Source organism: Lynx canadensis, chromosome E1 (assembly GCF_007474595.2).
Source record: "Lynx canadensis isolate LIC74 chromosome E1, mLynCan4.pri.v2, whole genome shotgun sequence".
Lineage (NCBI taxonomy): Eukaryota > Metazoa > Chordata > Mammalia > Carnivora > Felidae > Lynx > Lynx canadensis.
Window position 1 is genome coordinate 30,877,458 of NC_044316.2, and position 24,036 is coordinate 30,901,493.

Below are 24,036 nucleotides of genomic sequence, written 5' to 3' on the forward strand. Positions count from 1 at the left end.
CACCCATGGGCATCCATCCGTATGCTTCATGGAGAGAATGGAGTAGACTGATTAAACTGGTTAAGACAGTTTCTACTTTTTTTGTAAAATTTTTTTTATTAACATTTATTTTTGACAGAGAGAGACAGAGCATGAGTGGGGGAGGGGCAGAGAGAGGCAGGGACACAGAATCCAAAGCACACAGCCTGTCAGCAGGCTGTCAGCCTGAGCTGTCAGCACACAGCCCTATGCAGGGCCTGAACTCACGGGCCATGAGATCATGACCTGAGCTGAAGTCAGAGGCTTAACTGACTGAGCCACCCAGGCGCCCCAAGACAGTTTCTACTTTTTCGGAGAAAGTCGTTCTAAAAACATATGTATATACATATGCACAATATTAATAACTATGGAGTATTTTATAATTTACTGAGAATAATTTTAAAAAATTTACTATCTAGCAGGACAATTACTTAACTACTCAAAAGCATACACTTTTAAAACTACTCGGTTTTTCTTGGTTTCCACATCACTATACTTGCCTTATTATCCATCTGTCTTTCTGACCACTCCTTCTCAGTCTAGCTTCTTCTTTCTCTAGACCTCTAAATTTTGTCCTTAGGATTCAGTCTTGGAACCCCTTCTTTTCTCGACTTACATTCATATCCTAGGTGATCTCATAGTTTCTATAATGTTAAAAAACCTACATGTGCTGATGACTATCACATTTGGCCAACTCAGCCCTTCCTTCTGATTCCAGACTAGTATAAGCAACTCCCCAATAACGTCTCCACTTAGATGTCTCATAGGCAAATTAGACCTGATTTTTCCAAAATTAAGTTTTATGTCTCAAAAGCGGATCCTCCCCAAAATCTTCCCCATCTTGCTAAATGAATCTATTCTAGCCTTCTTTCAATTCTTGGAGTAGGCAGCTCTTTGCCTCAGCCTGGGTTGATCCCTACTTAGCTTTCTAGATGGTTGGCTCCTAGTCATCTTTCCAGTCTCCACTTAAAAGCTTGTCATATGGACAGATGGTCCCTGCCCTCCCTCCATTTCTATCAGAGCAACATGTACACTACAGTCATTGACCTTCCTCAACAGAAATGACATATTTATTGGTCTTCCTGTGTATTGTTTGTTTTCCTTAACTGTACATAAGCTCAGCAAGGATAGGGATCATGTTTTATTCATCCCTGTTTACAATGAACCTCGCCTGACACATAGTAGGCCCTTGAAAATATTTGTTGGATAAATACATAGCACCTTATTCTTGTTCCTTAGAACACTTACCACAATTTGTAAGTATATAATTAAACTTTTAAAGGATGTACAATTACTCTCCATCAAATGTATGCTCTGGGGAGGCCATGTCTATTTTATTCTCTCACTCAACACACAGTGTCTGACACATAGCAGGTACTCGATCAATATTTGTTGAAGAAAGGATGAGAGGGAAGGAAGGAATAAAAGCGATGAGATGATCGAGGGAGGGAATAGACCCTAAAGAAGAATGCTTTTACAGCAGTATTCGGAGACTATGGTAACAATTCAAATACAAGCTAAAACCACTCAATCCATCATTCAGTTGTTTTGCTCATAAAATGTAAACATCTGTACCTTTGGAAACAGCTAGAGGAGTCAGCATTTGCTCATAACACAGATGTTTGATGTTATATAGATACAGCTGAAACTATCATTTTATTTTCTATTAGTGCTGCCAATTTGAACAGATCTGTATTTCTTTAAGATACATACTTCTTAAATGAGTGCTGTGCTATTTAGTCAAGACCAGAGTGTTAGGAAGCCTTGACCATGTGATGCATATTCAGTGAAATAACCTGGAATTTGTTCCAATTTCCTGACAGTAATGTTATAGCATAATGGTTGCCTAAGAACTTTGGTTATCATCAAAATATGAATGGATTACAAAGGCAAAATTTCACAAACCCAGTGTATCTTTTTTTATATTTAAAAATATAAAATCTGCCATATTACTTGACATACTATAGAACTGGAGAGTGCTTCACTTTCCAGTGTGCATACTCATTAAAAAAAAGAGAGAGAAATTATAACAGTAGATTGTAATAACAAGAAAGATTCTTTGTAGAGAATAGCTCAAAAAATATTTGTTTAGTACAATATCAAATTAAAGAGTCACAGTTTCTGCCTACCAAGAATTTCAAGATGACATCAGACAAAGAAAAAGAAATTTCTTTAAGCAGACAAAAAGTACATTATTTTTTTAAAAAAACCTAACAGTGAATCTTTAAATATTTACCTCCTGAGAAATTTCTCTCTAGAAAGATTCTTAATTATACTTTGTTTATTAGCTCATCTGCATTATAATAGCTCTATGCACTTGTTTTTCATTAACAAAAGATTTTGATTAAAAACTTTACACAGATAGTAGCTCTATGTAGCTGACTCATATTTTATTATTAGTGGTAGGTGTGCAGAAAGGGAATACACTGGTTTTGTACAGGAAATACTACAGAGAATTGAAATCTAGGTCACATAACTGAGCACTGCTATAAAAGAACAACAAAGGGCCAATGTGTTTTTTTTGCCTTTCACTCAAATAAGAAAATCATGTTTAAACAAAAGTTAACAATTAAATGCTTTGTAATTACATTTGGTTAACTTACATGATAATTAGTTATAACCATAATTATCCTTTTTGACCTCATAGTCTTAACATGTTACCTTCATATTTAAGAGGTTATATTCAGTGTGTACTAAGAGCAACCACTAGACAGAAAGCCAGATAATAAAATTTGTGCTTCTGTGAAATCTTTTATCTGGAAATACCAATTAAGTTTCTGTGAAATCTTTTATCTGGAAATACCAATTAAGTTTCTGTAGCGTCATTAGGCAGTAGAGTGAAGAGAGGGAAACTTGGCATGTTACATGGCAAGCCAACAACCAAATAGAAAAGAAAGCCTGCTTGCTGCCCTGTGCATTCCAACAGATTTCCTTTGCTTCCATGGCTTTCTGAATGTGATATCACAGTGAACACACATCTGTGTGTTGTGATTTAGGTGCTTGATGGCTTTTGGAAACAACACAAGTACCACAAAGTATTTAGATAACAAAATGTCTAAGCTATATTCTCAAATGAGAATATGCTCCACAGCAATGTTTTGAATGCACTGATCAGGTCTTCAGGAAATGGTACTATCTCCTTTGAGCATTAAAAAAAAAAACAAAACATTACAAGTGTGTATTCCTTTTTTTTTTAAGTTACGAATGTGTATTTCTCATGAAACTTTTTAGTCCCTGAGACATGAGAAAATAAATAGCTTAGATGTTTTAGTTTAAATATAAACAATCAAACAAGTCATTATTTTCTGGCGTTTGTCTTTGCTCCTGTATTGAACCACTAATGCTATAAGGCAAGAGGCCTAAGCTGTATCATGTCTGTCCCTAACAATTCAGAAAGAGAACTGAAGAAGTCTTCCTCTGTTATTTTTCACTGTTGGTAAACCCAGCGTGTGAATTATTTCTGATCAGTCAACTTGAGTTCAGATTTGATTCCTGAGCTGTAAATATAAAGAATAATCCTAGGTGCTGGGAGATGGCGTCTCTATCTCCTAACAAATGTCATTACTTAGGTGTGCTTCCCTTTGCAATTTCTTTACAACTCTGAGCTTCAGGTTCATTACTGTCAGAACCCTGCTGAGGAATTACTATTATAAATTGTGACCTGGTAACAATCACAAATATGCGAGTAAACAGCTTATTTAAAAATAATTGCATCCCTGTACTTCATTACAGAGAAAACAAACAGTGGTTTCTACTTCACAGAACAACAACAAAAAGAGGGTGTAGTTAAAAATTCAGGAAATGCATGAACAAAATTTGCACTTCTATTTGGGAAGAAGAATGTAATTTGTCACTCTTTGGGAGAAAAGTTCAAGGTGATGGGCTGAGGCAAACACAAATGGCTGCATTAATGTGATCTTCCTCCTAGCCCACTCCTAATGAATGAAAACACACAGAGAATGAGGTTGATAGCTGTTGGCTGGATTCAGCACATCCAAGTCTTCTGTTGTTCAACTCCCTAGGAAGTCATATTACATACTGATATATTTTCCTTAACTTCAGATTAGAAAAAAGAGCTAGATGATTTAAGAACTTTGTTTAATGTATTTATATTTTTAAAAAGAGCCAATGTGTTTCCTAAGGAAGTCTTTGAAGGTTGATTTACTGCAAGATACTCAGAAAAACCTGCAGCAGTCTGTTTCCTTAAGTTAATGTCAATTCACCATCTTCTCAAGCAATAAAGTAGCATTTTGCTGTTCATACATACCCTCCAACCCAAAGCACAGCAAGGCACTTGACAGAACTTTGTCAGTACCTTATCGATAAAGACAGATCCACCTTTGGATTACAGCCTACATTATAGGAGGAGGACAGAGCAAGGATGTGTTCAAGAAAGGCTAAAGTTGGCCAAAAAACCTTGCTCACAAAGAAAGGATATTATAGATACTTCAACTCTTCTTTTTTTGGATCCCCAAATCAGGACAGTAATTAAAAGGGTGCCAAAACACTCAAAATCAAGGTTGGCTCTGGAAAATAGATCCATGATTGTCATGCCCAAAGGATCCATTGAGTTCGATGGGGCGGACTCGGGGCGGGGTTTTGTTTTCAATCATGAAACCACCAGAGAGGTGTTGCATCTTTTATGGCCATGTTCTGCCTTGATGCTATTTGACCAATTATTTTCCTGAAGTAAACAGGATAAAGGGTAATTTGACCAATTATCCTTTCCTGAAAGAAAAACAAAGAAGAAGAAGAAGAAGAAGAAGAAGAAGAAGAAGAAGAAGAAGAAAAAGAAACTGTTTTCCCTTGGGTTCTCTCTTACTTAAATAGTTCACAGTTAGCTTAGTCTTAGAGACATTTCTGTCACAAAGTCTGCACACAGCGCACACAGTTGTGATGTGCTGCCCTAAGGGACATATTACCGTTAACGGCCCATCCAGTCATTTGATTATCATTGTATGGTTAATGGCTTTTTAGGATAATAACTCTGATACAGACAATCAAATGCTTTAATTAGTTTATTACCCTTTTTTATTGCAGAACAGATCCAGGCCATATTTGACTTTAATGTGAGGGTACAGTGTGGTACAACTTTAAGGCCATTATAGACAAGCATAATCCTCAACTGGGTTCCTCAGTTTCTCATTTTAGTTAAGTCTCCAGGAGTAGAGGTGGCTCCTACCCTAGATCTTACTTGTAAACAATGATTTGCACATCAAGACAAATGACAAAAGTACAAAACATCAGGAGAATGATAGACAAAATGACAAATGGGATGAGAAGCTTTCCAAAAGACTGCCAGGGGAGGGGAATATGGAATAAGTAAGCTTGGAAAGGTGGAAAGGGTATGGGGTCAACTCTTTTGTATCCCAGATATCAGACCAAATGAGCTTATAAAAGAATTGGTTGTTCCTACATTTTACAGGTGGGGAGACTGAGGCCCAGACAGGTTATGAACCTCATCAAGGTCATGTTGCTCATAAGAGGAAGATATCGGATTTGAATCCAGGAGACCTGGTTCTTGAGTCCACACTGTTAGCCACTGTGCTCCTTTTCCCATTATATAAAAAAACAACATAAAAATGTTAGAAGTTTTAAAAAGTTGGGGAAAAAAAGAGACTGAAAGTTAATGAGGCCAAAATGTAACTAATGGTTGCCTCTTGGTACTGGATTATGAGCAAGTTTTCCTGCTTGTTCATTCTTTTCAGATCTTTGCAAAATAACGAAAATAAAGTTTAACACATTTTTTATGTCAGCAGACAATAAAATAAAAATATTGCTGGCCTAACTAACATTTTCCCTCTTATCTTAGCACTTCTCGATTTAGAAAAACTAGGCACACATTTAAATGACACGTTGACAGCTATCGGAGCACATGGCATCCCTCTCTAGAAAATCACAGAAACCTGGGCCCAGGCAAGAACATGTTCAGATTAAGTAACTTCCAACATATGCTGTAGGATCAGTTTAGATTCAGTTCCATTTCCCATACCTTTCTTCCCTTAACCCTAACCTTGTTTTTTTTTTTTTTTTAATTTTAAAATATTTTTTTTAATATTTATTTTTGACACACACACACACACACACACACACACACACACACACACAGTATGAGTCAGGGAGGGGCAGAGAGAGAAGGAGACACAGAATTTGAAGCAGGCTTCAGGCCCTGAGCTGTCAGCACAGAACCCGACTTGGGGCTCGAACTTACAAACTGCGAGATCATGACATGAGCTGAAGTCAGACGCTCAACCAACTGAGCCACTCAGGCCACCCAACCCTACACCTTTTAAACTAGAGTTACATAACTGATATTTACAATATGAACAGGAGGTCTTAAGAGATATTGAAATGCCCCATGAATCACAGAAGAAAGATTCAACTGACATTCGAGACAGTGTTGGCGTAAGATGCATATCTGCCCTCACCAATCTACCGAAGATTCTCTCGTAAAGGTCACAAATCCTTACAGTCAAAGCTGGCCCATTTCCCACATATTGTCCTCTTGTTACCAGCATTTAGTACCACTTTCCAATCTCTCCTTGAAATTCTCTTTTCCTGTTTTGTTTTTGCTTTTTTTTAAACCTCCCAGCAATATTCTTAGTTTCTACTTCTATCATCCTTTCTGTTCCCCATCTGGCTCCCCTTCCTCCTCTAAGTTGTCCCTGACTTTTCTTTCTTCCCCTGTTACACCTTTTCTCTGCAATATTAGGGCTTGAATTATCAGAACCATAAGAATAATCCCTGCAGCAACATTTCCAACCCTGTGGTCCCTCCCCATCTCCCTCTAGATGTCAGTGTTCCTAGTGCAAGTGTGTAATACAGAACTTGTCCTTCTTCTGGGTTACTTGTGAATTTTCATGGTTCTACCACCTGCCAATAATCCAGGCTCAAAAATTCAGTGCCATTTTGATTTCTCTTCCTTGTTTCTCTCTTTATCCTATGTGACCTACCTCTATGATCTTATTCACTTAGTTATTCAATTCCTACATATGGAGGATGGACTGCTGTAATGATGGATTCTGGGGCTGTGGTGGTGAAGAAGGTGAGTAAGGACCCTGCCTTCCTGGAGTTTATATTCTAGTAGGGCAGACACAATTTCAGGGAGCAATTAGTGCTTTTAAAAAAACAAATAACAGTAGAGTAATCATGAGTGATCGGTAGTGGTAACAGTGGCTACTTACTATGTTAGATAGATTGGCTAGGAAAAGCCTCTTCAGAAGATGATATTAGAATACAGACAGGGGTGTGAAAGTGAGCCTTGTGAAGATCTGAAGTAAGACCAATCCAGGGAGGTGGAACCGCAAGTACAAAGGTACCGGGGTGGAAATGAATTTGGTATGTTTGAAGAACTATAAATAGACCAATGTGACTGGTCCAAGATGTCATGTGGATGATAGGGTCTGGTTTATGCATTAAAGACCACTAGAGGATAGACTGTAGGGGAGAAGTAATAGGAAGTAATTGCTATTTGTTTTTAAATATCCACATTCTCAGGCAATACCCATAATCATTGAGCCCCTTTATATAAATGAAAGTTTCAATTCAACAAATATGTAATCTCCTAACTCATAAATAAGGACATTATGAGTTTAAATACTTTATTTCCTTAGTTTAGATGAAAACAATATCACGTTTCTGAAATGGACAGTAAGCAATGGAGCATCTATTTTTGATCATTTTCTACTTATATGTTATGTGAATTAAACCAAATCTTTTGGGCATTTTGTCATCAGTAATGTCCAACAGCAAATTAAATTAACAAAGTATTTATAAAAACTTCACAGATTGCCAGAAATGAGGTACAACGGACCAGGCATTCAGTGTACCAAACAGGAATGAATAATGCTAAAATCATGTTTCCACTAGGGGTCTACAAAGAAGGAAGCTGAAAATAAAATGAATAAAAGATAAAGGCATTTCAATTATTGTCAGGTTATAAAAGGTTTGTACTTTTATGTGATGTGAAGATAGAGAATGGAGGCATAGCAAATGAGTCCATTATGTCAGTATCATTTGGAGTCAGACAATTAAGCTTCTGGCATCTACCAACACTGAATATGTCTCCTATAAAACTGAGCACAACTTGGTAGACTGAAGAGAAAAAAAGACAATTATGAAATAATCAGTATTCATATTAGGTTTTTAAGGTTCCTTTTATTTACAAAAAGCAATTCATTCATTTCTGTATTCTCTGGGTTTATTCATTTGCTTCCCTGTACATAAATAAATGTCATGCTTGCCTTTTCATTCCCAAAAGTCTAAGAGGGGAAGAACACCACAGTAGGGAAGGATAACTTTCTTTCTTATTAGGTTTATGGGTTAGGTAACTTAACAAGGAATTCATTCATCAAATGGTCTTGGAGAATCAATCATGTGTCAAGCACTGTAATAGGTAGTGAGAATGCTAAGCTGAAAGACACAACATCACATGGTGAGGAGGGAAAGCAGCTCTCTTAGGAAGATTCATGACAGCATTTCTAACATAATGGCAGCCGTTTCTAGAGGCTGATGCCTTAATTAAGCTTGTAAAAAAGTATCCTTTCCATCCCTCTTCCCCACCCCCCCCGGCCCCCCGCCAATATTTCCTTTGGATAGAAAAGAGTCAAAGAGGTGAAGGAGGTAGAAAAGAGTCATCTCATGGGGAGTATGAAGGTTGACTCAAAGCTCTAAATGCAATTTGTATCTTTTATTCTAATAGGAAGGAATGTTCTATTCCAGGGAAAATTCTAGCCATGCCATTCTGAAGGTTGTTTTCTCAACTGGGAAGACAGAAGCAAAGGGCAGTAGTTGATATTTTCTATTACTGTGTAACTGGTTGATGATATTTTCTATCACTGTGTAGGAAACTACCACACATTTGACTAGCTTAGACTAATACACATGTATTTATTATCTTACAGCTTCTGTGAGTCAGGAGTCTGGGCAAGGCATAGCCAAGTACTCTGCTTAGGGTCTCACAAGGCTGCAGTCTCATCTGAGGCCTGACTGGGGAAGGTTGTTACTGTCAACAGAATTCAATTCCTTGCGGTTTTAGAACTAAAGGCTTCATTTTCCCTGGCTACCCACCTGAAGCTGCCTTTGGCTTCTTGCCATGTGGGTCTCCCAACGTAAGAGCTCACTTCTTTGAAGCCAAGAAGGAGTAGGAGGCTCCAGCAAATGGGCACTAAAATCTTATGCAATATTATCATGTACATCCCGTTTTTGCTGTGTTCTATTGGTTAGAAGTAGATCACAGGTCCTGCACATACTCCAGGGGACAGGATCACAGAAAGTATGAACACTGGGAAGAAGAGATCATGGGAACCCTTACTCAAAGAGAGTCTATTACATTACCTAGACTTTTCCCCCTCTATGTTAATTTAACATACCAAATCTACTTTCTCTTTATCTTCAAATATAGCTTTTCTCATCTTTAAAAGTTTTTTTCAAAAGTGTAGGTTGATCCTGGCTTTAACATTCCTGCCACTATTCTTAAGCGTTCTTGTTACTTCTAGGTTGTCTCTTTCTCCAACGTTTGTATATTTGTTTGAACATCTAAGCTCATCAAAGAACTCTGAAATTCCCCTTGATTATATGTACACCTCTGCCCTTTCCTTCTTGTTGACACTGTAAGGGAAGTTCTGCAGTAGAGTTCATCTTTTAGGAATTATTACTCCATAAGCCACATTCCCATCCATAGTCTCTAAACATGAGAACAAACCCATTTAACCCAAGTTTAAAATAAAACAAAACTGGACTCTGGAATCTGTGGTATATGTCTAGATAAATAAACAATTCCTGGAACCTGTGGTATATGCCCAAATATATATATAATTAAACAACTGCATCCTCTTTAGATTCTTTTGGTAGAACTACAATCCCAGCAGGTTTTACAATAGTTGAAGTGCTTCCCTATTATAATAGTTTGGTACACACCAGCCTATGATCCACTTTAATGAAAACATCACTCATATTCTTTTTCTGCCTGGGCTATTCAAGGTCCACTTTTACAGATTTACTTTGGTTTCTTTCTTTTTTTCAGCTCTTTTTGAAGCATCACCCTCCCTGACATTCATGGATTTCTTATAGGAAACTGCCTATAGTCTCACTCCCCTTCTATCAGATCTGGAAAAAAAGGTGTGGTCATTCATGGAAATATTTTGGTCTCAAAGCCCCCGTTGATGGTGTGTGGCACCCACCTAGGGTTAGTATGTATGAGAGGAAAGAGTTAATTCCATTCTTCCACAAGTCTCTCCTACCTCATGACTGCTTGCTTGCTTGCTTTCTACTACAGGGGCATCCTCAACATGAGCAGAGTCTGATCTCAGTGTCTGATATGTAGGTACTCAACAAATACTTATGGAAAGAACTGGCTGACGTCTATTTGTGTGGATTTGCTATATATTACATTAATTCATATGATGGGTATTTATTTCTATTTTTAAAAATCCTAGGAATGAAACTAGGATCTAGTAACTAGATGTTACTAAATTGTAAAGATCAAGATATGCAAGATCCTTGTTCTCAAGGGGCTCATACTTTAATAGAGGAGACAGACAATAAACAAGTAAACCATGAAAAAAAAATAGTGTGAAGTCCTACGAAGAGAATAAAATACGGGAGTGAAAGAGAGAGCTGGAGGTAGAGAGGAGGCCAACATTAAACAGATTATTGGGGTGCCTGGCTGGCTTCGTCAGAAGAGCTTGTAACTCGACCCTGCAGTTGTGAGTTCAAGCCCCATGTTAGGGGTAGGGATTACTTAAATAAATAAAATTTAAAAGAATAGATTGTTATGAAAGCAAACAGGTTGAGGATTGAGTGATACCATGAACTGGCCTTCTCTATCCATACTGTCCTGTTTTTCTCAAGCATACCAGGAGCATTCTATCAGCATTACTATTTGGCGCATTCTTCCACCAGGTATCTATAAGGTTTACTCCTTTCTCATATGAGTGAAATGCCTGTGGAAGTCTAGTGCAAGGGTTCACAGTGAGCTGGTGGCTAGCTGTACCCATTCCCGGGAAGTTTTACTACTGCTATCTTCTATACAAACTCAGCAAGTTTTTCCTCTCCTTATACAAGACTATGACATTTGGAGAGCCCTTGAGGTTGCTAGTTAGACATAAACTTTATTGTTTCAAACTTCATTGCCATGAAATAAATTTGAGCTGAAGCTGGGTTTCTTTATTGCTCTTTTAAAGAATGAAATGTTACTTGGCAACTGTTTTTAGGCATTTTAGCACTTGGTTTCTTACACGTTCTCAGTGGAGTAATTTAATAACGATAGATTACATAAATCGACATTAGTAGAGATCTTTCACCACCTTCTAAGGTTTCTTGCTTTCAAAAGAAAAAAGAAAAAAGAAAAGAAAAAGGGGGGGTGGGGAGAGAATAGTTTATATCAGATTAGGTTGCAAGAACAAAATACTCTTTTTACATAATGACAATGAATGATGAAGATTATAATGATGAAGATAATGATGATATATATTGAGTCCTACCAGGTGGGAGCCACTTTAAACATTATCTTTAATCAGCTAGCCGCTTCAGATACATTATTTTAATCCTCTAAACAATCTTATGAGTTGGTGATATCTCCAATTTCATAGATGAAGAAAATGAGACTCAGGGAGACTACAGAACCCCCGAAGCATAAATCTATTAGGTGGCAGGCCTAGATTTTGAACCTTAAAAGGTTCAAAGTATAGTCTTTTTACTATACTATTCTGCTTCTGTACAAGTAAAAATGAATCTATCTTTTCGACAAAGATATGATTTAGGGTACAAACAACTATTTTTTTATATAAAAACTAAAGGCAATTTCACAAATGATACTTCCATCTTATCCTGTGACGTAATGAGCCTTAATGCTCCTACTTTCCATTTCATAAATGGAACAAAACTGAGGTTAAGGAATTTACCTAAGGTTTAAAAAATCTTGTTCAAGAAGCAGGTTTTTCTCACTTCCAATGCTCCTTCTCTGTCCCACTTGGACTTTTACTTTCATTAGCATTTGGTGGTCATTTTAAAGGAACAAGAGGGGCACCTGGGTGGTTCCATCAGTTAAGCATTCGACTTTGGCTCAGGTCATGATCTCACAGTTTGTGAGTTTGAGCCCCACGTAGGGCTCTGTGCTGACAGCTCAGAGCCTGAAGCCTGTTTCGGATTCTGTATCTCCTTCTCTCTGCCCCTCCACCACTCATACTCTGTCTCTCTCTGTGTCTCTCTCTCTCAAAAATAAATAAACATTAAAAAAAAAATTAAAAACCCCCAAAGGAACAAGAAACACAAGCAGCATCGTATAGTCCCAAGACCTAATCATTTTTAGTCTAACTGGTAATGTTGGTTACATAAGTTCATAAAGTCCCACATTTTTGAAAAATATTATTAAAGATTAAGTTTTTGACTCTATATCTTCCATTTCAAGATTTTTATCAGGGCACATTTATTATTCCTTCTGTATGCATTGTTTTGTAAATGCTTCCAAAAAGAAATTTTTTACTGTGAGGTTTCCATGATGCTTAAAACTTACTTTTAAAAGGGATGCTTTAAATTTTAGAATTAACAAATGCTCACTCTAAAAAAAGAAAAAAAATCAAATATAAAGGTTTCTAAAAAAAACAAATACAAAAACAAACACATATTCTCCCAATCTGACCTGAGAAAGCCACTGCTACCAATGAGTTAGGTATCCCTCTCTACCTGACTGGAAGTTATTAAAGCTCCTTAAGCCTTACTGCTTTATTCTGAATATTTGTAAATCATGCAAATTTAAGATGAGGTAAATTTTGGCCAATTCTAACTGACATAAAAAACGAACTCTAGGGGCGCTTGGGTGGCTCAGTCAGTTAAGCATCCAACTTTGGCTCAGGTCACGATCTCATGGTCCGTGAGTTCGAGCACCGCGTCGGGCTCTGTGCTGACAGCTCAGAGCCTGGAGCCTGTTTCGGATTCTGTGTCTCCCTCTCTCTCTGACCCTCCCCCACTCGTGCTCTGTCTCTCTCTGTCTCAAAAAAAAAAAAAATTAAAAAAAATGAACTCTAAAACATAATCTTATATTTATATAGTGCTTTGCATTTACAAAGCACTTTTATACTAGTTCCCTCAATCCTTGAGACTTAGGAAGACTGTATCCCTACTTTACAGACAGGAGGCCAAGACTCCAAGAGGTCATCATAGCTTATCAAATCTAAGATACCACTGAGAATACCACATCTTGCCATTTTATATGCTCAAAAAAAAGGAAAAAAATCCAATTCAATAGTGACATAATGACTTAACTGTACACCTGTGAGATTTGTAGGACTTAATATTAGAAGATCTGAGTTAGGGGTCTGGCATTGCCCTTTCCAAGCATGTGACTGAAGTAAATTAGTCAAGTTATCTAAGCCTTGATCTTTTTTTTTTTTTTTTTTTGAGAGAGGGAATGAGCACACGAGTGGGGGAGAGAGACAGTGGGAGAGAGGGAGAGGAAGAGGAAGAGGGAGAGGAAAGGGGGACAGAGAGGGAGAGAGAGAGAGAGAGAGAGAGAGAGAGAGAGAGAGAGAGAGAATATTAAGCAGGCTCCGTGCCCAGTGCAGAGCCTGATTCCATAACCCTGGGATCATGACCTGAGCCAAAATCAAGAGTGGAATGCTCAACCGACTGAGCCACCCAGGTGCCCCGAAATATATGACTGTTTTATTAACATACAATATATATATTTTTAAGTAGGCTTCCCACCCAGTGTGGAGCCCAACACGGGGCTTGAGCTCACGACCCTGAGATCAAGACTGGAGCTAAGATCAGAAGTCACATGCTTAACCAACTGAGCCACCCAGGTTCTGCTTCGTATCTTTTAAGTTAAAAACAATAATGTCTATCTCACAGGCTTGCTGCGAGGACATATGGATGTAAAATGGTACTTTCAAAGTGTAAAACTGATAAAACATTTTAAAATCTCCTATATCTATGGCATTATTATCTTTAAATATATTTATCTGTAGTGGTAATATTAATACTCTGTTGTTGAAGGCAGGAACTTCTGGATCTTCACTCAACTGTTGTATCATATTAAATAATCATTAAAGTCATTACTGCACATGACTGCTACTGCCACTGTCTCCCCTGAGATGAGCTGTTAATACTCTGTCCTCAGATGAACTCCAGAGAACACCTATTTCATTAACCCAAAAGCATGTATTCCATTTGGATGAGGACATTTTCAGGCCTCGAGGGAAAATATTCCTTTCTGGCACCATTCACATTTTGCTTGTCCAGTTATAACTGGATAATCCTACAGGAGCAAAACATGAACCCCACTGTAGACGCTCTATTATTGCAGTCAGTTCTAATTGTGAAAGGAATTGGAATTCCATTTTTTGAAAGAGAGATAATGTACTATACTATTTTTTTAAATTTTTTAATGTTTATTTATTTTTGAGAGAGAGAGAGAGACAGTGAGAGGCAGAGTGCAAGCAGGGAAGGGGCAGAGAGAGAGGGAGACACAGAATCTGAAGCAAGCTCCAGGCTCTGAGCTGTCAGCACAGAGCTGGACGCAGGGCTCAAACCCACAAACTGTGAGATCATGACCTGAGCCAAAGTTGGACGTTTAACTGACTGAGCCACTCAGGTGCCCCAATAATGTACTATACTTAAACATCAATGCCTTCTTTAATTTTTGAAGCAGGCTTTGTATTTTTTTTTTTTTTGCCTTTGTGTTGGAAATCATTCTGTGTTACAGTGTGTTCACCCATGTTAGTACTAAGATATATAGGCTTTTACCTGAATAAATCCTAGATGTTGCACATCCTGCAAGCCCCTTGACAACTATATTCCTGCCTGGTGGGAAGAATTAAGTCTCATTCATTTGGTCATGCCCTTCATAGCTCACGGATGCTGGCAGCATATGTGATTAAAGTATATATATGAAACACTTCCTTGGAAATGATCTTCTATGAAAATGCCTATCATGTGGTAGCTCTGGGATTGATTCATACTAGACAGTTTTTGGGTATGGTAAATACTGGAAATATGGTGGCTTTCTGATTTTTATGACTGACAAACTATTATGTTTGCTTCCTATGTACCGATAGAAAACAGTAGATAGTTACTATAGATTGGCATTATTAAATAACTTCACTTCAATTCTCAGGAATGTGTTTAATGAAAAAGGCAAATACCCAAGAGTTAATTAATGTGCAGAAGGAACCATAGGAAAATATGAGATAGTTGAAGATTGAAGATGACAACAGATAACTGCTTTGTGCTTCTGGACTTCTGGTTACTCACTGACCTCGTATGTGCGTGAATATTAAGTTTAAACATGAATACTGAATTTCAGGTGTTTCAAAATGTTATATACACTGATGAAATACTAAATCTCTTTTTAAAAATGAATATTTGTTCCTTGCTATTCAAACCTAGCCCAAGCTACTATCCTGTCCCAAGTCAATCACTGCAAAACCATGTAGTCTTTCTGCTTTTTTTACTCTGCTACTCTTACAGCCCAGTTTTAAACAAAAGCAAGAATGAGCTTTTAAAAATGTAGATCAGATCAGGTTTCTTCTCCTGCTTAAAACCACCGATGGCTCCTATGACACTCAAAATAACATCCAAACTCCTTAGAATGGTGTTCAGAGCCCTGTATGGTCCAGCTTCTTTCTGCATCTTTACCCTTAGTTCATGTTAACTCCTCTGTTTGCTCATATGTATCAGCAACTCAGAATTTCTCCTAAGTCCCTCCAATATGTCAAGATTGCTCCTATCTGACTATAGATGCTGGAGAGGATGTGGAGAAACAGGAACCCTCTTGCACTGTTGGTGGGAATGCAAACTGGTGCAGCTGCTCTGGAAAACAGTGTGGAGGTTCCTCAAAAAATTAAAAATAGACCTACCCTATGACCCAGCAGTAGCACTGCTAGGAATTTACCCAAGGGATACAGGAGTACTGATGCATAGGGGCACTTGTACCCCAATGTTTATAGCAGCACTCTCAACAATGGCCAAATTTGGAAAGAGCCTAAATGTCCATCAACTGATGAATGGATAAAGAAATTGTGGTTTATAAACACAATGGAGTATTACATGGCAATGAGAAAGAATGAAATATGGCCTTTTGTAGCAACATGGATGGAACTGGAGAGTGTTATGCTAAGTGAAATAAGTCATACAGAGAAGGACAGATTCCGTGTTTTCACTCCTATGTGGATCCCGAGAAACTTAACAGAAGACCATGGGGGAAGGGAAGAAAAAAAAACGGTTAGAGAGGGAGGGAGCCAAAACATAAGAGACTCCTAAAAACTGAGAACAAACTGAGGGTTTATGGGGGGTGGGAGGGAGGGGTGGGTGGGTGATGGGTATTGAGGGCACCTGTTGGGATGAGCACTGGGTGTTGTATGGAAGTCAATTTGACAATAAATTTCATAAAAAAAAAAAAAGATTGTGCCTATCTCAAGGTTTTCATACTTGGTCAGAAAAACTCGTCCCATAGATTTTCTCCTGGCTGAATCCTGGCTCAAAAGTCATCTCTTCAAAGAGGTGTAGCATTCTCACTTATACACCACCTGGTTTTACTGTATGTACAACAGTCATCACTGTCTGGGATTGTTCACTTTGCTAATTTGATTATCCATTTTTACCCTTACAATTTACTGAAGCAGCTTGACAATAGGGACTTTGTATGCTATTATCCCACTGCCTAGGTCACGGTCTGACTCATTGCAGATACTCAATAAATAGATCGTGAATAATGAAGTAATAAATCTAAATGGTTACTTCAAAAAAAATATTTTAAAGAGACAGAGTGCAAGCAGGAGAGAGGGGCAGAGGAAGAGAGAGACCGAATCTCAAGCAGACTCCATGCTCAGTACAGAGCCCAACGTGGGGCTCGATCCCATGACCCAGGGATCATGACCCGAGCTGAAACCAAGAGTCAGATGCTCATTTGACTGAGCCACTCAGGTGTCCCAATGGTTACCTTTTCTTTATTTCTTAAATTTTTATTTATTTATTTTTCAGAGACGGTGAGGAGCAGAGAGAGGTGGGTACAGAGAATCTGAAGTGGGCTCCACATGGACAGCAGAGAGCTCTATGCAGGGCTCGAACCCATGAACTGTGAGATCATGACCTGAACGTCAGGCAGATGCTTAACCAACTGAGCCGCCCAGGTGCCCCAATGGTTACCTTTTCTTAAGTTACGTATTTTTCTCTCACTTTTTTTTTCTGGAAATAAAACTGTACTAGGAAAGAAATTACTTATTTCCTTGAAGCTAACAATAATTCACTCATTTAAAGCAAAATTAAATAACCCAAGCAGAGTTTCTTTCCCAGAGATCACCCAAGATTTGATATATTTTCTTAACAGAACATCACAGCAGTGACCTACTTTCAATTTGCAACAATACAAGAGGATATATGAGTTCACCATTTTCCTTGAATGGTAAGACAACACCAATATTTACAATGGGTATTATCTAGCTCTAAATGATTAAGTCACTAGAGAACAGATCTACTTTACTACAAAAACAGGTAAAATTGTCTCCAAATGGCATCAGAGACATGTAAACTATCCCCTTATGCTTGGAACACCTTCTTCAACTCTAGGAGAAGAAATATATATATATATAGCCATAAATACATATATATATAGCCATGATAACTTTATGGAGAAGCAAATACCATCATGCCCATTCTAAATAGTATAGCTGACTTTCACCAAAAATATATGACTTCTCTTTTGATAAACTCATGTTAGCTTATAAAAATGTGTGCTGGGAGAAACAAAAAAAAAGCAGTGATAACAGTTTAAGAATCAGACTAAGTACAATGAGAAGATGCTATATCAAGTCTGAGTTCTGGATCTAAAAGAAAAAAAATCATAAAGTCCTACAAATGTTGCAGTACGACATTTCCCCTTTTTCTCATAAAACCTTTTCCCATCTGCCTAAATAACTTCTAATTAGCTTCAGAATATAAAGACAAAAAGCATCTATTACTGACATTCTAATTTTAAAAGTTAAAATACTGCTAGTTTCAGACAGTAAGGAACACTTGAATTGATGCAGGAAGCTCCCACAGACAAATATATGTAATCAGATAGTCATTGCTTGGTAGGGGTAAAGTTCACCTTCATTTTCAGTTGGTTGAGTAAAAAATTATATAATTATTCAACCACTCTATAACAGTTGAATATCCATAATTCTATTATAAGAAATGCTGTGATCCAAATACTTATATATGCATTTTTAAGCACATCTCTCATTATTTTCTTTGCAAAATACCAACAGGTAGGATTGTAGGGTTAAAATAAATGACCAACAAAATATTATTTTTGACTTTCAAAAACAGTTTTCAAATAGATATCTTAAAAGCTCTCGATATATACTGCAAAACTGATTCCCAGAAATGTTATGCTAAATTATATTCCCACCTGTAGTGGATGAGAATATTTACTTTCAACATTAATTACTGGCAGGCCCAGATGGCTCCTAAATTGGATGGATTTTTTTTTTAATGCCTAATATATGAGTAACTTAAGAAAAGAAAGTGTATTCTCCACAGGAAGATTCCTGCTCCTTGCTTCCTTTGCTCAGGCATCATTTGGGTCCTCGTGGGTGTAGAAACCTTGGCTCCAGGTGCTCATCCCAACCCCATGAATCTCTGAAGCTTAAGAGCTCACTTATCATTACAGTTTTACTCTCTGTTCTTGGTGCAGGGAGATGTGAATTTTTTGGTTTTCATCTTTTAAATACACAAACATAATTTTAAATGTCATTTCTAAGTGTAGGAGCAGAATGGGGAGGTTTTGGCATGAGATCACTCTACCATCTTGGTAGATGGTAGTCTATTCTAAATCTTGACAGCTCTATTTTCTTGCTTTAACACTGTGGACTTTATCATGATCATATATTGGTATGCTTATGTATATATTTGTTTAAAAGATCTTGAATGAAATGTGTGTGTGTGTGTATGTATACACACACACACACACACGTTATGTATTTCTCTTTATAGAAACTTGATGTAGAGAACTCTACTCAGAATTGGATTTTGACCTTTGAAACAATGTGTGGACCCTCTGGTTGCACTGACATTTAACCACGTTGTTGTTGGAGTTACCCTCTCAAAGCTCTGGCTGGGGCTGGCCAGTGTATACTTGTGTTGTGAGTATAAGGATGATGCAGTAGTCTGAGGGGAGTGAGAGGTGAGCCAAGACCAGAGGTGGCTGTGAAGAGTGGGATGGCATTTGGTGCAGAAGCCACTGTTCTGGGCTCCCTTTGCATTTAAAGTGTCCTGTGTGCCCCAGTGCATGTCGATGCGTGTGCGCATGTCACTGTGTGTCTTTGCTGCCTAAGAGACCAAGCCCCAGTCAGCTTTCCGCTTGACACAGAATCTGTGTGAATCCTGAGGATTCCAAAAATGCCATTGACTCACCAAGATAAAAGAGGAAAAAGAGTCCATCTGCCCCCCTAGTGAGTCTTCGGCTTTATTCATTACCCCTTCAAATTAGAATGCATTAAGGGCTGTCCTCCTGCCAGAAGGACCTCCAATTATCCCATAATTGCCACTGTTGTTAGGCAGGGGGAGTAACAAGTTGGGCATTTGTGTTTTCCTTGTATGTGGCCTCCCCTGCCCTATCGAAGTTTTTGGGATTTGCCTGTAACTACAGGTGCTTTTGAAGATTTTTACTCTATTTTTATATTCCATCTATCATTTCCATGGGAATCGTGAAGGAAGGTGGATGCCTATGTTTGTGCTGCCCATCTACGAGGAAGTCAGTAAGTTCTTATTAAAGATCTCCTATGGAATAGCTGGCCAGTTATTATTTTATTATGCGTTTTAAAAGTAGAACTGCTTCTTCCTGCCTTTGTAACAGAATTATTTTGTGAAACTAGATGTCAATCAAAGATTTAAGTTCAAAACAAGTAGTTATTTCAAATAAAGATTACACTAAAACATTATGATATTGACCATGTAAATACTGATGGAGATCGATCGATAGAGGCACCTGTAGGGATTCCAATACTGATTGAAAATGCCTATTTTGTCTACATGCTATTTCAGTGGAGGCAGTACAGTGGAACAGACCAAAATTTTGTTATAGTTAGCAAAAAAACAACTGAAAGATAAGATGCTGATTGAGACATTTAGCCATGGTTTCCTGTGATGATTACATTATAACTCAAAATTGAAAATAACATTATATGTTATACATTAAGGAAAGCTCTCATCTGTCATATTTTTCAAATGGATCCAAACTGAAAGATTTAGACGATAGTTACTTAATACTTATCACAGAGAAAAAGTAGTTCTAAATTAGCTGCTTTAGATGATAATAATGTGGTATCAGCATTAGCAGCACCAGCAGTAGCAATGTCCATTAATGAACACCTTATACTACCAGGTGCTCTGTTGGCTACTTTACATGTATCTCATTTAATCCTCCAACCCTGCCAGTTTAGATATTATGAACTCCACCTTTTATATGAGGAAAGAGGACCAGAGGTTAATTAATTTGCCCAATGAAGTTGGATGGCTAATTGGGGTATTCCCTGGGGCACCTCCAAGGATCATCAGAAATTCTGCAGAGCACTGTTTAGATGGGTTCAAACTGTTCCTCGAGGATGCCTCTATGATTCACATAATTCTCCATTGCTACAGCTATCCCGATGAGAGCTGGATGGCCAGGTTTGCAAGGCTGTAAAAAGCACTCGTGCCCTCTGTGATCCTACATCTAGGTTCTTAAGTCGGGGTTTATAAACACTCTGAAGATGGATGCAAATGTATATAATTGCACATGTCTGGTAACAGGGCTTTCTCCAGATTTCAGTAGAGGCCACCATCTAAAAAAGGTTCAGAATTATCTTCTAGATATTCCATCAGAGACTGGGTTTAAGCTATAACACCCAAGAAATCTGATTCTCATTTCTGAGGAAATCCCATTGTATAACATCCTAGATTATACTTATGTTAAGAAGAAAGTAAAGGCAATTACCCAAGAGAAAATTCTGAATTGTAACTTGAAATAACCAGACAGTCACGCCAAAGGAAATGAGGTAGAGGCTGCAGCTGAATTATCTACCTCATGGTAGTAATTTTCTGCTTTCCATTACATATAGAAAAGCGACTGCATAAAGAGAAAGAAAATGAGCTGAGTTTATCTGAATTATCAAACTGAAAAAGATAGGTCATAAAAATTATGAAAGTACTGGGAATACATGCCAATGTTAGCAATTATATCTCTAAATAAATAAAAAAGACAACGCAGAAACTATTTGCTAGTTTAAACAGCAAATGAGGTACAATCTTACGACATAAAAAGTGCCGATGGAATTTTTCACTTCTCTTCCAAAGGAGTTCTGCTGAATTTCAAATATTTTCTTTGAATAATCATGTTTGACAAATGTAAAGGTTAATGTTAGCAAGGTAATTAAAATTAATGATGGCAGTGTCCGCTGGGCTATGTGTGTGTATGCAGGTGTTTCCCTCCACTGGTCCCACCCTAACTTAAAAATGTCTGATATTTTAAATTCTGAGTGTACACATAATACATTAGAAGTGATTATTTTCATCTATCCTGAAACCCACAGAATTTCTTCACATAGAGAGTTCTTATAGGGTTTTTGAAATATAATTTGATTTTTTTTAATTTAATAGGTTATACAAAATTAAGAAAAAAAACCTCACTGCACAAATTGTGCACGGTTTCCAATTCTCTTTCTATAACACAGTTTTGAAGTTAAAAGTTACCCCAAAGGGTCTTTGAATAGTATCCTCTACAAAGCCAAACCATTTACTAGACAGGACTTTACTCAAAACTTATCATTTGGATACTTTGTGAACAAACAGTTTTTTCTGTGCCTCTCTACATGTATATTTATATATATTTGATATCTCGTCCCCAGGATAGGGAAGATTAAGAGTGGCAAACAGAGACAGTGGAATGCTAGAGGCCAGCATAAAGACAACCAGCAGACAGACTGACATCAAGAGAAGAGACAGAAGAACAAACAAATTAAAAGGGAGTCCAAATCCATGAAGAGGCAAAAGTGCTGGGAGACAGGAGGAGGGAAGGATGGACATGACTGATCGTTTAAGCTCTCCCCAAGGATCTCCCTGTCTGCTGGGACACTGGCATTACTAAGCCTGTTCCCCTGCATCTCTTTCTAGCCCAGTGCTGACTCTGGGGGTGTCCAGGGACAGATCATGCAGTTCTTTAAGAGAGGTATTCTCCTGGCCCTGTCTCAGGAGGAAATGCCTGAGCCAGCAGCTCTGATGAGTGGGGAACTGGTTCAGCTATTCCATAGCCCTTTAATTAATTACCCTGCTGAGTGCCCCAGGGTCTGTTCCCAGTCTTCCCTGCCTGTGATCCTGGACATTTTTTTCACGGTTCTAGTTAACTTACTGTTTCAGCAGTTTTGTCTTTGATCTTTATTGTGTTTTGGGGTCTTTTGCTCAGCTGGGCTGTACCTTCCATTTTATTCCATCTGTTGTGTATTATTCAAAAATCCCTAAATGTTGGTTCTAACCTTCCAGGTTTCCAGTGCTGTTGTGGATTTATTTTTCTATCTGTTCTTCCATTTCAAAGAGACTTTGGATGGAAGTAGAGGCAAAAACATGCCTTAATCAGCTATCTTCTGTTGGAGGTCATTTCAGGCACTTTAAATAAATAAATATTCTCCCCCTACAAGGAGTGTATCGAGATTTTTATCAATTAGCTCTCAGTTTTACTATAGGCAAACCAACGCATTTAACAAAATTAAACTGTCAAGCTTGAAATCTTTTGTTTTGTTAAATGAATTACTGGGGGGAAAAAAGTGAAAAAATGCAGAAAACTTACAATCCATATCAAGTATGGCCCGAACAGATTTAACAAGTTCCTTAGATTCAAGTGCCAGTGTTGCTGCGATGTTACGTCCGTTCCTTCCCAGGGGTGTGAGGGAAGTCTGAGAAGCTAACAAAGCTCTTCTTTCACTGTGATGGCAATAATGCAAAGATGAGCTTATTACACAATAAATAACATCCATCTTGGCTGAATCTGAACTCTTATGTACAAAAATATTTGTATTTCTGGGAATATTGAATTCTTACAGTCATAAAATGAAGTAATCACAAAACATTTCTGTTTTCTATTCTTCGTTATGTAACAAAGACATATTTAAAGAATTAGACTGACCTGATAAGAAGGAGAAATAAATTATCTGTTGGGCTTATTTTGTGAGTGCTTATGTTATGCTAACATGATGTAGCCTTTTATTTAGTTTTGTAAAAATTCAAATGAAGCACTCAGACGTAAATTTATTAAGCATTTACTGTTACTTCTTATAATATTAAATATAATTTCAATGTGTATGTGCTCCTGAAATTTCTCTTAAGCTCTTCCATTTGTTGTCCCTAAATCTAAACAGCATTTATAACACTTTTTGGAGATGCAAATGTCACCTGAAATGAATGCACTCTTTTGTAATTTAAAATGCTAGGTTTTACTGCAAAAAACCATCACATTAAAACTTTCATTTGAAAAGGGTTTTAAACAGTTTTAAACTGATAACAAAACTACTATTATTTATAGTCCATCTTCTTAAGCATGATGATATTCATTCACAAGGAGACACTAAAGCATCAATTCTCACATTCAAATACAGAGCCTTTATTCTGTGTTGAATGATCAAGGCCTAAATTTATTACAGAAGACACAGATATTAGAAAGACTGAACCATACTGTACTAGAGTTTCAGTTTCTAAGACATGGTGAAAAGTTGCTTAATATTGTTTTTTAAAGTTACCTTTTTTTCCATGAACCAGTTTAAGTTTGAGGGCAAGCTCTGGCTTTTGAATAGTCATTTTTAACCTTCATTTTTAATACCAAAACTTCTGAATTATTATTCAAGGTCACAATGAGACCTTGGAGGGTGGGGATGGGAAATACATCTAACCATACAAGGGAATCTGATTGCTGAGTATTTTAACATTGTTATTGAAAATAATTATTATGAAATTCATGTTATCTTCATTTTATCTTGCATCATAAGCAGCATGGAGAGCAATGTCTGATCT

The 24,036-nt window shown here is 37.5% G+C and overlaps 1 protein-coding gene across 3 annotated transcripts in view; it reads right to left on the reverse strand.

Moving 5' to 3' along the window:
- Window positions 1–24,036, reverse strand: part of STXBP4 (syntaxin binding protein 4) — a 166,212-nt gene that overhangs the window by 42,304 nt on the left and 99,872 nt on the right. For all 3 annotated transcript variants that reach the window (XM_030295827.1, XM_030295828.1, XM_030295826.1), the window contains one exon: window positions 22,820–22,953. In XM_030295827.1, the coding sequence (XP_030151687.1) occupies window positions 22,820–22,953 (134 nt within the window). The remainder of the gene's footprint in view (window positions 1–22,819; window positions 22,954–24,036) is intronic.